The sequence below is a fragment of the Octodon degus genome, unplaced genomic scaffold (genome assembly GCF_000260255.1).
Source record: "Octodon degus isolate 3935 unplaced genomic scaffold, OctDeg1.0 scaffold00010, whole genome shotgun sequence".
Lineage (NCBI taxonomy): Eukaryota > Metazoa > Chordata > Mammalia > Rodentia > Octodontidae > Octodon > Octodon degus.
The window spans coordinates 21,674,662-21,688,766 of NW_004524586.1; the positions used below are offsets into that span (position 1 = coordinate 21,674,662).

General features: G+C 37.3%; 1 protein-coding gene across 5 annotated transcripts in view; it reads right to left on the bottom strand.

Annotated features, from left to right (window-relative positions):
* Plekha1 (pleckstrin homology domain containing A1) overlaps window positions 1-14,105 on the bottom strand; it is a 111,458-nt gene that overhangs the window by 62,675 nt on the left and 34,678 nt on the right. For all 5 annotated transcript variants that reach the window (XM_004625602.2, XM_023708935.1, XM_023708933.1 and 2 more), the window contains exons 3-5: window positions 12,491-12,547; window positions 10,144-10,189; window positions 423-520 (exon numbers count right to left, since the gene is read on the bottom strand). In XM_004625602.2, the coding sequence (XP_004625659.1) occupies window positions 423-520; window positions 10,144-10,189; window positions 12,491-12,547 (201 nt within the window). The remainder of the gene's footprint in view (window positions 1-422; window positions 521-10,143; window positions 10,190-12,490; window positions 12,548-14,105) is intronic.

A 14,105-nucleotide genomic window follows, 5' to 3' on the forward strand; every position in this document is an offset into this window, starting at 1 on the left:
TTTCAGAACCGGGGATTGAACTCAGGCCCTTGTGCTTGCCAGGGAAGCGCTTATTCTACTGGGCCATCTCCCCGGCCCCTGTTTTCACCACTCTTAACGCCCAATCCCCACTGCTGAATATCATTTCTAAACCTGTCATCTCCCCTCTCCTTTTTTTTTTTTAAACACTGGCTAAAATCCACAGTGCTATACAGTATATCCTTATTAGGTGCATGCTAGGTAGAAAAGCCATCCCCAGGCTGATCAAAGGGCTGATTGTCACCATGTACAAGAAAATGTTTTCATATTCTCAACACATCTTTTAAACAAACCTTGGGTACACAACCTGTTGGTATGCTGTAATGTGCATTCAGTAGAAATTTTCAAAATATAAAGATCACTTCCATATACTGAAGAATTATCAAAAACATACAAATACTTACTGTAATTTTTATAGCTTTGTTCAAGACATTCACCCATTCTACTAGGTCTTGCTGATCATTGGCTTGTAAGAAGTATTTCCTCATTCCTGCATTCATAACTGGTGAGAAAAAAAATCCATGAAATCTCTGTATTTGTTATCTCTAAGTTTGTAGCAGCACAAAAATTTTGCTAGATTCAAAATTATGTCATTCTTGGATTTGACAAAATATATTAGGCTATATGAAATACTCCATTACATAGTTAAAATTCTTTTATAGCCACATTCTCACAATATAGCATATAGTGTCAATCCTCCAAGAGTAGACATTTAGGCTATTTCCAATTACCAAAATTAGATAAAATATCATTAAAAAATCATATACACACCATATTTTAACTCACATTTCTATAGGATAATTATCTTGATACTGACTTGGTCACAGGGAATTCACATTTACAATTTTTACATTATTACCAAGTTATCTTCCCAAAAGGTTAGAACCATCATATCCTTCCCAATAGGCACACAAATCCCTCCTTCATGTTGCACCCTGCCAGTCCAAGCCACCAGCACCTATGCTGGCTAGAAACCTTGCTTTCTGTTCCACACCTCTGCAACACTGGGAGTCTGCAAATATTAATATTTCCTAGGCTTCCTTGCCAGATAGGGCCACATTCCACCAGTAGGAGTTCCTGGTGGCAACCTAAAGGGTGGAAGTAGAGAGGATGAGGGAAGAGACTTGCTGGTTCAGTTTTTGTTGACCTCCTTCCAGCCACAGCACACAACTAGCTACCATTCCAAAACTTTCTGCTACTCCCTCACCAGCCGAGTCCTCTCAGATACCAATGGCTGGCTCCCTGATGGCTATTCCTCCACAGTTCCCAAGAGGTATACTACCTCTCCACTTTTGTCTCTTTAGCCTTGCAGTGGAAACTGCTTCATGGAGTTGCTAGTAATTTCTGGGTTACTTCAATATTTAACCTTCCAACATACAGGTAAACAATTCTCTAAAACAATTCCCTTGATACTAAAATATCCCATGTAGTATCTTCTGGAAAGAACTAACTAATACAGTACTCTGACAACATAAATAGGGAATATATCTTAACTTTGAATTTATTTGATTATAAGACAAATTGGTTTTGTATGTTTTTTAGATTTCTATTTTGTAAACTGTATTTGGTTTACTGCTATCTGTTCATTTATCTTTGATTAATTCATGGAACTTTTACAATAATCCCTTTCTCTTTTACTATTAAGGACTTTCCTTAGTATAACATTTGTCTTTTTATTTTATTCATGGTAACTTTGATAAAACTTTGTAGGGTTTTTTTGTTGTTTGTTTGTATTATTTTAGGCAAAGATCTACAGGGTGTTCTGGGTCTCATTACTAGATCAGACTCAGCGATCCACCTGTTTACAAGCCTCCCAACAGCTGGGATTATAGGTGTGGCACCACCACAGCAAGCCTGGGGATTGAATCCCCCAGCCCCTGCACCTGCTTGCAGGTGCTTTAATCCACTGAGCTATTTGGCTGGCCCTTCATGGTATCTTTGACTAAACAGAACTATTGCATTAACTATTCCTCTCATGCGTCTAGATTTCGTTCATTTGGAAAACTTCCCTATATTAATATTACAAAAATAAGGGCTGGGTCAGGGAGATGGCTCAGTGGAATAAGCGCTTCCCTGGCAAGCGCAAGGGCCAATCCCCGGTTCCACCCAAAAAAGAAAAAAATAAGGGCTGGGCAAATAGCTCAGCAGATTAAAATGCCTGCAAGCAGGTGTAGGGGCCAGGGGGTCAATTCCCTGGGGCCTGCTGTGCCAGCCCTGCCCCCAGGGCACACTGAGACAGACTGGGTGTGGCGGCGCACATCTGTAATCCCAGCTCTTGGGCGGCTGTGAACAGGAGAATCACTATGAGCCCGATCTAGTAGTGAGAACCCGAACACCCTGCAGACCCTTCCCTAAAAATACAGAAAAAAAGATTTTAAAAAATTACAAAAATAAAAAGGTTTATTTTTCCACTTATGAGTTTTATTTATATTTAAAATTTTAATGCATTTGGAGCTTTATATGCAATTTACAAACATCTCTTTAGGGAAGAGATTATACGACATTAAAACACATCAGCACATATAGTTGTTCATAAACTTGTCATATTTGCTGATTTAAAACTGTTTATGTTACATCATGTACATTTATCTTCTTTAAAAAAATCTAAGTATTATTCTAAGAACTAAGGCACCTTAAGTGCTCCCGTGTTGCAATAATTCAAACATAAAAATAATCCAAAAACTCTACCAAAACTTTAAATGATATACCAGCACCCAGCAGATCAGGACTAAGACAAGGAGAAAATGAAAACCCTCAAGGAAAAAAAATTTTATTTTTCAAACACACAAGATTTTGAAATTGGGAAGAAGACCAAGGCACTGTAAACCAGGGATTCCTTGGTTGAGATGAGGGTCTCAAAAAGGAAGTAAGGCACACTGTGTTAAGTGCCACTGGTAAAACTAATCTGGAAAATAAAGAACTTTGAGTTACTGTAAGTTATTCTGTTATGTGTTTTCAGAGCTTAGAGAAATTATAAGTACCATAAATATATTTTAAAATAAAATAGCAAGTCAAGAGAGCCAGCAAGATAGCTCGCAGACTAAGCATTTGCTTAGGCAAGTGCAAGAACCTGTTTAATATCCAGCACCACATTCAGCACAACCCACTCCGGCCCCACCCCCAGGCATACTGAGTGGTGACAGGGTCTGGGCGTGGTAGCACACACCTGTAATTCCAGTGCTAGGTACACCAAAAAAAAATTTAAAAAAAAAGCAATTCAGTATGACAATAACATTCTTCTGCTTTTAACTCCTGACAATCAATATGGTATGCTTTTAGTCTTTTTTCAGCTCTCCTCATAATGGCTTCTTCTCTCAATGTAGTTCTGGACATTTCCTCGGGACAATGAAGAGTTTAAAGATCTACACATTTATTAATACATTACACTTGGTAGAAAAAAAAATTTTTTTCATGTGTTTGGTACAGGATCTCATTGAGCAGCTCAGACTCATGATCCTCCTGTTTTCAGCCTCCTGAGTGCTAGGATTACAGGCATGTGCCACCATGCCCCAACTGTCATGGCTCAGCGCACCCCGGGGGGCGGGGCCGGTGCAGAATGTGGGACCTAAATTTTTTATTTCTTTTATTTCTTTTTTGAGTTAGGGTCTCACTATGCAGTTCGGGCTGGCCCTGTGCTCACTTTTGTAGCCCTCAGGCCAGTCACAAGCTCACAGTGATCCTGTCTCAGCCTCCCAAGTGCTGGGATTACAGGTCTGCAACATCACACACAGTTGTGGCACCTGCAGGGCATACAGGGCTGGAGATCCAACTCAGGACCTTGTGCTTGCCAGTTAGGTGCTTATGCCTCTGAGCTATAAGAGGCATTATGCCCCAGCTCCAGAAAATAAATTTTTAATACATTTCCGAATGAATAATATTTACAGCACATGTTAAATGGAGGAAGGGAGGTCGGTATACCTCTGAAAAGCTTCTTGGCACCCTCACAGTCTGAATAAAAACCTCATATTCTTTTATCATTTCAGGGTAAGAAGGGCATACTGATGTGCTATGGAAAAAAATCAGTTCTGGGAATCAGTCAGACCAGGTTATCTTATCCTCTTACAAGTAGCATCATCTAATAAACATCATTTGATCTCTCATGTCCTATTTTCCTCATATATGAAATGGGAGTGCCATCCATTCCTTTCTTGAGGGGTGACAATGAGCTCTATAAAAGAATTAGTACAAGTTGGGCATGGTGCCACACATTTATAATTCTAGTGATCTTAAAAGGTTGAAGAAGGAGGATCCCAAGTTCAAGAACAATCTGGGCAATTTAGGAAGACTCTATTTCAAAATTTTAAAAACACTGTTATTAGGGTTAAGGCTGTAGCTCAGCATAAAGGCCATGTGTTCAAGCCCCAGTATTGCAAAATTAATTAATTAAAATTTTTAAAAGAAACTACCACAGTGCTTAGGGCAAGATATTCTTTTCCATCACCATCTTCTGGAGATTTCTAAGGAATATACATACATAGTGGAAAATAAGGAAAATTATTGAAAGGCGGTACATTTGCAATATCTAGGGGAGGAGGGCAGACAGGGAAAGGAAAAAATAAACTTTGGGGGGGAAAAAAAAGAGCTACGACCCCACCAGTTGCCATTCTTTTAAGCAAGGGTTGCACTAAGAAGATAACAATATACAATACTAACAAGATAACAATGTATAATGTATTGATTATCAAAACTGTCCTGTTAATCAGCTTTGAAACTATCTCATTCATATTTGTTTCTCAATAAAATTAAAATTAAAATTAAAAAAAAAAAAGCAAGGGTTGCACTGTGAGCAATACATTCATCCCCAGAGGTTTTACGTGCTTTTAGCTTTGACTTGGGCACTCTTTTATTCTATTTCCTATCCTGGCCATCAGAGTAAATAAATGCATAAAAACTAAAGCACAAGGGGCTGGGGAGATGGCTCAGTGGAACAGGCGCTTCCCTGGTAAGTGCAAGGGCCTGAGTTCAATCCCCAGTTCCGCAAAAAAAAAAAAAAAAAAACCCTAAAGCACAAATATAACCTCAACTATAAACAAACATCACCTCACAATCTAGGACTAATTATCACCCAAATATAGTTATAAGTCTTGGTGATGAGACATTTTTTCATATTGTCAGTTTTCTCAATTCTTTTTTAAAACATTAATACATATAATATGAATAGTTTTCATCTTAGCTTGATTATAAATGTATAAATATACTTTCATCATTTCTCTCATTACTCCTACTACCTTCCCCTCCCTCCTTCATAGCTTTCTTCTTCTCTATAATTGTGTCCCTTATGCTTTCCTGTTGTCCTTTTATTTCACACATGACAGAAAATATGAGGTATTTTATCTGTCTGGTTTATTTGGCTTGACATGATTTCATTCTTCTTTATGGCCAAATAATGTACCATTGTGTACCTACATGTTCTTTATCTATTTATCAGCTGACAGGCTGTTTTCATAATTTATCTATTGTGAATTCTGCCACAACACCAGTATGTAAGTATCTCTACAATAAGCTGACTTTAATTCTTTCAGGAATGTATCTAAGAACGGTACATCTGGATCAATGAAAGCTCTACTTTCAGTTGTCTGAGATTCCCATGGGGGCTGTACTAATTTATACTCCCATAAACAGTATATAAGGGTTCCTTTTCCCATATCCTCACCAGCATTTGCTGTTTTTGTATTCTTATTGATAGACATTCTGACTAGGATGAGACAGAATCTCAATGAAACTTTCATTGGCATTTCCTTGATAGTAAAACATAACGAAATTTTTCACATACTTTCTGACCGTCTATAATTACTTTGCTGAGAAGTGTGATTTGGTTCATTTGCCTATTTACTGACTGGGTTATTTGATTTTGTGGTGTTTTTTGAGTTCTTTATATATTCTACATATTAATCCTATATAAGAAAAGTGGTTGGTTAAGATTTTCTCCCATTCTGTAGACTGACACTGCACTGGTGTGTCCTCTGCTGTGTGGCTTTTTAATCTGATATAATCTCACTTGATAATTATTCCTGTTATTTCTTGTGCTACTGGAGCACTGTTAAGGAAGTCACTGGCTATGCCTAGATCTTTTTTTTTTTTTTTTTTTTGCAGAACCGGGGATTGAACTCAGGCCCTTGAGCTTGCCAGGGAAGCGCTTATCCACTGAGCCACCTCCCCAGCCCCCCTATGCCTAGATCTTGAAGTGTTTCCTCTATGCTTTTTTCTAGCAGTTTCAAAGTTTCAGGTTTTATATTTGGACCTTCAATCCATTTTAAATTTAGTTCTGTGGGGCCGGGGAGATGGCTCAGTAGAATAAGCGCTTGCCTGGCAAGCACAAGGGCCTGAGTTTAATCCCTGGTTCCACAAAAAAAAAAAAAAAAAAAAAAAAAAAAAAAAAACAATTTTAGTTCTGTACAGCACTGAGAGACGAAAATGCACTATCAGTCTTCTGCATGTAGATATCCAGTTTTCTCAGCACCATTTGTGCTGAAAGAGACTATCTTTCTTTTAGCATCTTTGTTAAGAATCAGATAGCTGTTAGCAGTTTTTGTTGCTTTGTTTGCTGGCTTTTCTAGTCTATCCATTTGCCATATATCTATTAAGCCAGTACCTTGCTGTTTTTATTATTATGAACTTGCACATACTGTGAAAACAGGTATTATGGTATCTCCAGCACCATTCTCTTTGCTCAGGATCACTTCGGCTATTCTGGATCTTTTGTGCTTCCACATGAGTTTTAGAATTGCTCTACCTAGTTCTTTGAAGAATGTTGTTGGATGTTTTAGTTTATTTGTTTTGAGACAGGGTCTCAGAGCCGGGGACATGGCTCAGTGGAATAAGCACTTCCCTGGCAAGCGCAAGGGCCTGAGTTCAATCCCTGGTTCTGCCAAAAAAAAAAAAAAGAGACAGGGTCTCTCTAGGTCTATGTAGTTCAGGGTGGCCTCTTCCCATCTCAGCCCACCAGGTACCATCAGGCCGGCAGTGCTGTCAGTATTTTTTTTTTTAACGTGTTTGGTATAGGGTCTCACGACACAGCAGCTTGGACTTGCAGTGATCCTCCTGTTTTCAGCTTTCCTGCAGCATATGGCGTCAGGGATTGAACTGTGGCCCCTGTGCTTGCCTAAGCAGGCACTTAGTCCGCCAAGCTATCTCACCAGCCCTACTATTGTCAGATTCTGACAGGTGTGACACTAGATCTGTAGATTCCTTTTGGTAATATGGCCACTGTAACAATGTTAATTCTGCTGATCTATGAACATGGAGATCTTTTATCCTGCTCTTATATTTCATTTCTGGATACATATATGGAACAATTGAAAGATACAATAAATGTGTAATGTTATGGTTTGTGTCTAGTTGTCCCCCCAAAGCCTCATGCAGTCATGGGGTGAGGACTTGTAGAGTTTGTGTTAACTCATGATCCACTGGGATTACGTGTGATCCAAGGCTGGGATTATGGGTTTTAGTACTGCTGGGATTACCCATAGGTGGGTAAATACTGGGAAGTACCCATAGGTGTACTTCCCCTACCCTGGGGCAGGTAATTTGCATTACAATGTAAGGTGGGAAGAGAAGCTAGCTGCTTGAGCTGCTGCTACCCCTCCCTTGCACTCTTGCTCTTTGCCGCCGCCATGAAAGGTTGCTCTCTGCTGTGTGCTCCTCTGCGTTGGACCCAGCTGAGTATGGACTGAAACCTCCAGTAACTGTGAGCTAAATAATCCTTTCCTTCCTTCATTTTGAGTGTCGGGTATTTGTCCCAGCAACAAGAGAAGAGTAACTAAGACACGTAACTTTTACAAAAACTTATGATAGTAAAAGACACACTGCCAAGAATAATGTATTCAATGTGTTTGAAACAAAAGCAAGATTTTGAGTAGTAGAGAAGCTTTTACTATAATAAATGTGTGTGTGTGTGTGTGTGTGTGTGTGTGTGTCTGTCTGTCTGTCTCTCTGTCTGTCTGTCTGTCTTTTGGGGACAGGGTTTCACCATGCAGTTCAGGTTGGCTTTGAACTCAGTTTGCAACCCACATGGTCTCAAACTCACAGTAATCCTCCTGCCTCAGCCTCCCAAGTGCTGGGATTACAGGTATGCAACACCTTACCTGGCTTTAATAAAATTCTAATCTCAACATCTACAGTATTTTTGATCACCTGACATTGATTTACCTTTACAGCAACTTGTGTCAAGTGAAATATTACACTGTGTCCTTATCTACCTTACTCAGCTCATCTAACATGAGACTTCTGCCTCTTCCCCAAAGTGAAAATGACCATAAAAGGTAAATGTTTTGAGACAGTTCAGGAAATCAAGGCAGCCACTCAGCACAACTAAAGATGCAATTCCAGAAATGCTTCAGAAAATGTAAGGAGGAAATGATAAGCATATTCAAAGAGAACAGCATTTTGAGGGGGATTGTCCTTTACTGTAATAATTTTAGAAAATTTTTTACATTCACTGTATTTTTTACTACACCTCGTATGTTTGTCATCAGACGAAACTTTTAGCACATTGCTTGCCATGAAAGTTGTTTCTTACAAGCAAAAGACAGCAAAGACTTTAGCATTTATTCTGCTTCAGAAAGTAACTTTTATGATTCAATGCAAAATTTCTGTCTCTTCTGACATTGTTGTCTATTAACATCCTCTCTGAAAAGGTAGTCAGCTATCACTCATTAAGATACTTCCAATCTATCCACTCTTGACTTTGGAGTTCTATCCAGCCCTCAATCACTACCACTAGAACATGTCTAGAAAAAATTTATTTTAATCATATTAAAATTGATCATCAAACTTTGCATTATTCCATATTAAATATAAATACAAGGATTTGGTTCTTAGCTTGTGAGTAATGAGAAATTTACAATTTGGAGGCAGGAATAGATAAGGCATTATATTATCCTGTTGAACAAATATTTAGTGAAGGCCTAATGCCTTTCAGATACTATGCTTACACTGGAACAATGAAGTTAGTAAAGGGCAGTTGCTGCCCTTAAGGATATCAAAAGCCTTTTCATAGACATACGGTTGTCAGGTTACGATTATATTTACATGATTAGTAGGCAGAGATGAGAAGCATCATGAAAGAGCATCTCACCCTAATGGGGGAACTCCAGAGTGGAGGGGGAGACTCAAGAGACTTGGAATCCATGTAAATACCTGGCTACCCTTTACCACTTGGGAGGAAAGATGGGAGGACTACTTGTGTGGAATGACGCAGAAAAGAGCATAGCATGTATGGAATTGAACACTCGGTTATGCTGTGAATAAGGTGGGACATAGGAGCGAGGCTTTCTGCTTGAAAATGCAGAAAAATGTTTTATTATCTGCATAGCAGTAGCAAGAAATCTGTCTTAGAATAAATCATTAAGCTATACTTTATCAGTCTAATTTAAAATAGCTATCATAATGGTAATCTTTTTATTTACTTATTTGGTACAGGGTCTTGCTACACAGCTCAGACTCCTAGTGATCCTCCTGTCTCAGCCTCCCCAGCACTGGTATTACAGGTGTGTACCACCATGCCTAGTATCCATAATGGTAACTTTTTACAATTATTTTTTCTTTTTCAGTGGTACAAATAATAATAATCTAATAGCATGTTAGCATTTATTAAATGCAGTAATTATAATATGAAAATCAGAAAAAAAAAGCAGGAAACCAGTTTTAGGACTCATTAGTAAGATCGAATTTATATAAACTATGCCTATATGACCACCAAACAATAACATACCACAAAGCTAATGGAGAAGCAGGACTGATAAAATTACCAACTTAGAACTTTTAACAGTGGCAAATTAAGTTTCAATAGGAAAATAAGTAAGAGCCAAGACTAAAAGTCTAAGTCTTAGGAAGTATCTACATTCAGGGTTGAGAATGGAAAAGAAAACCCAACAAGCGGGCTGGTGAGATGGCCCAGTGGTCTAAAGCACCTACTTAGAACAAGCTTAGCAAAGCACAGGGACTGTGGTTCAATCCCCCAGCACCACATGCCAGCCAGACCCGCCCCCTGGTGGGCTGAGCTGGCCACACACCAAAAAAAATAAATAAATAAAATTTAAAAAAAAAAGAAAACCCAACAAGGAATTATAAAGAAAATATGTTCAAAATAAAAAAATAACAGTTCCCATAAAAATATATACTTACCAAAACAGAACTCAGCTTTTGGCCTTAGCTTCGTTGCATCGCTAACCTAACAAAAAAAAAGAAATGAACTGCTCAATTTTTTATATGCTACTAAACTTAAATACTGTATAAATGCCTACATGTATGTATCTATATGATCATTGGGACACTAAACTTTAAAACATTCTTATTACAAAAGACTACCCCATGGATCATTTTACTAAGTGCAGCACAAGATTCATTTCAAAAAGTGAAGAAAATTCAATCCTGAGTTTAATCCCTGGTACCCGTAAAAAAAAAAAAAAAGAAAGGTGAAGCAATTTGCTGTACCTGCTTACTGCTATCTCTTTAAATACAGAGCTCTTAGAAACTCATTTCTGGCTATTACTACATTGTTGCCCTGTGTATAACTCATAATTGTGGCACTTGTTTACCTCCAAAAGGGACACTAAGTCTAGAGTTCTCAACTGGTCTCCACTACAAATTTACAACTGAGTCACACTGAAATTTGTAAATTCTGGGAGGGGTAAAAAAAAAAAAACCCTAGAATGTCTAAAGTAGAGTACAAACTACAACTCCATCTGTATGCTGTAGGACAGAGATGGAAGTCAATAGCACTACAGAGAAGAGGATGCACAATATTTTGAAAGGGACCAGTGGTGGAAGACAAGCACCTGACCAGTCTGTGCCTGCTTCACTGAGTTAATTCTTTGAGAAAAAGCTCCTATTTTCAAAAAGATTATGCAACAAAGACAGCCAGGTGTGGTGGCACACACCTATAACCGCAGCACTCAGGAGGCTGAGGCAGAAGAATGTTGCTAGTTCAAGCATGGGTTACAAAGTGAGTTCAAGGTCAGCCTCAATTGCATGATGAGAACCTGTCTCCAAAAGACCCAAAAAAAAAAAAAAAGCCAGACACAGACAGATGGGTAATCTCACTTTCAACTGTCCTATAGCTTTCTGCACCACTTTGTTGAGAGTAGAAAATGCTTAGGAAGAAAAAAACAGTGGCATATATAAGCAATGAAGTAAAATAGAAATGCAGTTTATTCTATAATGGAATTATACCTTTTCCCCTAATAATCTCTATAAAATTGAGGCTGCAAGCTACGCTGAAGAATTAAGTGTCTTAATTAACAGGCACATGACATATGTAATATTTCTTTACAAATTCATATAATATGGCTTTAACAGAAAATATTTGGGGCTGGGGAGATAGCTCAGTAGAGTAAGTGCTTGCTTGGCAAGCACAAGGGCCTGAGTTCAATCCCCGGTTCCGCCGAAAAAAAAAAAAAAAAAGAAAATATTTCATTTTAAGTATGTACTCTTTACTGTCCTATAGATTATAGATATTTTGTCAGAGAATGAATAACCATAATTCTGATAACAAAGTATTTATAAAAATATGTATCTTCTAAATAGAGGCGCATTTGGAAATTGGCATTCTGTTGCAGTGATTCTTAGCAATGTAATGCAACATATGTATTCACAGTGCACATTACTTGAGAGCACTTGTTCTGGTCAATTCCCAGGCCCGCCATGCTGGCCCTACCACTGGGGGTGATGCGACAACAACTGAGACTGGGCGTGGTGGTGCGCACCTGTAATCCCAGGTCTTCAGAGGCTGTAAACAGGTGGATCACTATGAATCTGATCTAGTAGTGAGACCCTGAACACCCTTCCCTAAAACACACACACACACAAAAAAAAAAGCACTTGTTTCTATTTTTGCATCTCATCTTTTGAGTCAAGCTATGACCAATATAAAATCTGAATTTCTAAAAATAAGAGAAATAATATAAAATACAGAAAAGCAGTAACACAAAGTAAAAAGAGCATGAAGATGAGCCTTACAGAACATGGTCCATTTTCCTTAAAATATAAAGAAAAACTCCAAAAATAATGGGACTTAACAGTTAGAAAATGTCTAAAAAAGTTTAATACATACTTAGAAAAATCTTCAGGCCTCCTCAAGATATAGTCTACTATAAATTAATCTCTTTCTGGGGCCAGGGAGATGGCTCAGTGGAATAAGCGCTTCCCTGGCAAGCGCAAGGACCTGAGTTCAATCCCCGGTTCCACCAAAAAAATAAATAAATAAAATAAATTAATTTCTTTCTGATGTTTATGATCTGATCATTAGTTAGTATTAGGCTTTGTAACGTCCCACATTCTGTAAGTTAAATTCATATTCTTCCCAATTTTATCCATTTAAGAAACTTCCTAACCATAACTTTTAGCATGATGTGAACCTAAACATCATTAAATGTTACAGGAAGCTGCTAGCTGCTGCTTCTGTTCATGCTTCCACTGAGGGAGCAGGCAATTTTAAATCACAAGTGAAAGTAAGTCAATGTATAATAATTACCTTTGAAATGTAGGTAAGTTTAATGGCTCCAACACGTGATGATCCAGAAGGTAGGTTCTGGGAACAAATAAATAATTATATTTTAAATTATTAATTCATTCTATAACAATGTTTTACATATAGTGAAAATGGTAAGAAAGTGGATTTCTTAATATCACTTTTTTTTTTTTTTTGGCACTGAGAACAGAACTCAGGACCTTGCACTTGCCAAGCAGGCACTGTGCCACCGAGCTACATCCCTGGCCCTTAATATCACATTTTACTCATCAATTTTCTTCAGTTTCATATTTACTAAGTCTGAGATTAAGACAGTTTAGATAACAATGCTGAATCCTGTGGTTCATCATTAAGTATTCTATAATTATCACTGTAGCTAATATTATTTCTCAGGAGCATAAAGAACCATAAACAAAATCAGATTTTGCTTCTGAAAGGAATGGGAAAAAATACTAAGTATAAAACAAATACAACTATAAGAAATTTTTAAAAACTAGATGTAGTATATATATGTATACATATATATACATATACATACATTCTTTGTTTTATATATATATAAAATTTGCTCTATTAGAAAATCCTTTTTTTCTTTTTTTTGAGATAAGGTCTCACTACATAATTCAAGCTGGTTTTGTAGCCCAGGCTGACCTTGTACTCACAGTGACCCTCCTGCCTCAGCCTACCAACTGCTGGGATTACAGGAGTATACCAACATACCTAGTCTACTAAAAATTCTTAATCAATTATCTTTTTTTCTCCAAATATCTTTTGAGAACAATGTATCGAAGTTTTTCACTTATTTAAATGGTTTAGTACCTTTAACACCATAATACATGCACATTTTCAAAAATGTTGATTCTTAAGTCATATATAGAGAATATATGCACTTTAACTTTTACACAAGATATTTTTAAATCTTAATGGTTAACATAAAAAGGGCTAAGAGAAAAGAATTATAAAAAGAGAATGATTTCTGGCTGAAGCTATTAGGAAACACTGAAGGAAAAGGCTTTCAAGCTGAGAACAAGCTTTGCTGCAAGAAGTTGACAATGCTCAAAATAAAAAAAGTGGCTGGTTGTGTTAATCTACAGTAGAAAATGGTGCTTTAGGAACTTGAACTCAGAATCTAATTACAGCAGATTACAATGAAAAACAAAGGAGTAGCGTCTGCCTGCCAAGTGCAAGGCCTGAGTTCAATCCCCAGTTCCGCCAAAAAAAAAAAAGGAGTAATGAGTTTATACTTAGAATTTAAAACCAATAAAAAAGGTTTATGAGTAGATACATAATCACAATTATGCTTTAATTGACATATCCTGAAATATAATATACTAGATAGATTTATAGAAGGGGAAGATAGCAGTAGCAAAACCAAATAAAAGAGTCTGGCAAAAAGTAACAAGGGATATAAATGAAAAGACTGATAGATTTCAAAAGTAAAACTGAAAAACAAAAAAAAGTAAAACTGAAATAGCATTGTAAACTATTTCTGCAGAACACTAAGCAGGATCACTTTTTAAAATACCTTTATAATAATGCACACTAAAAGAAAAACCTATGGCCTTGTTTTAATGAATGATAAGGAAGTACTTCTTACAGACTTCTTTTTTTTTTTTTT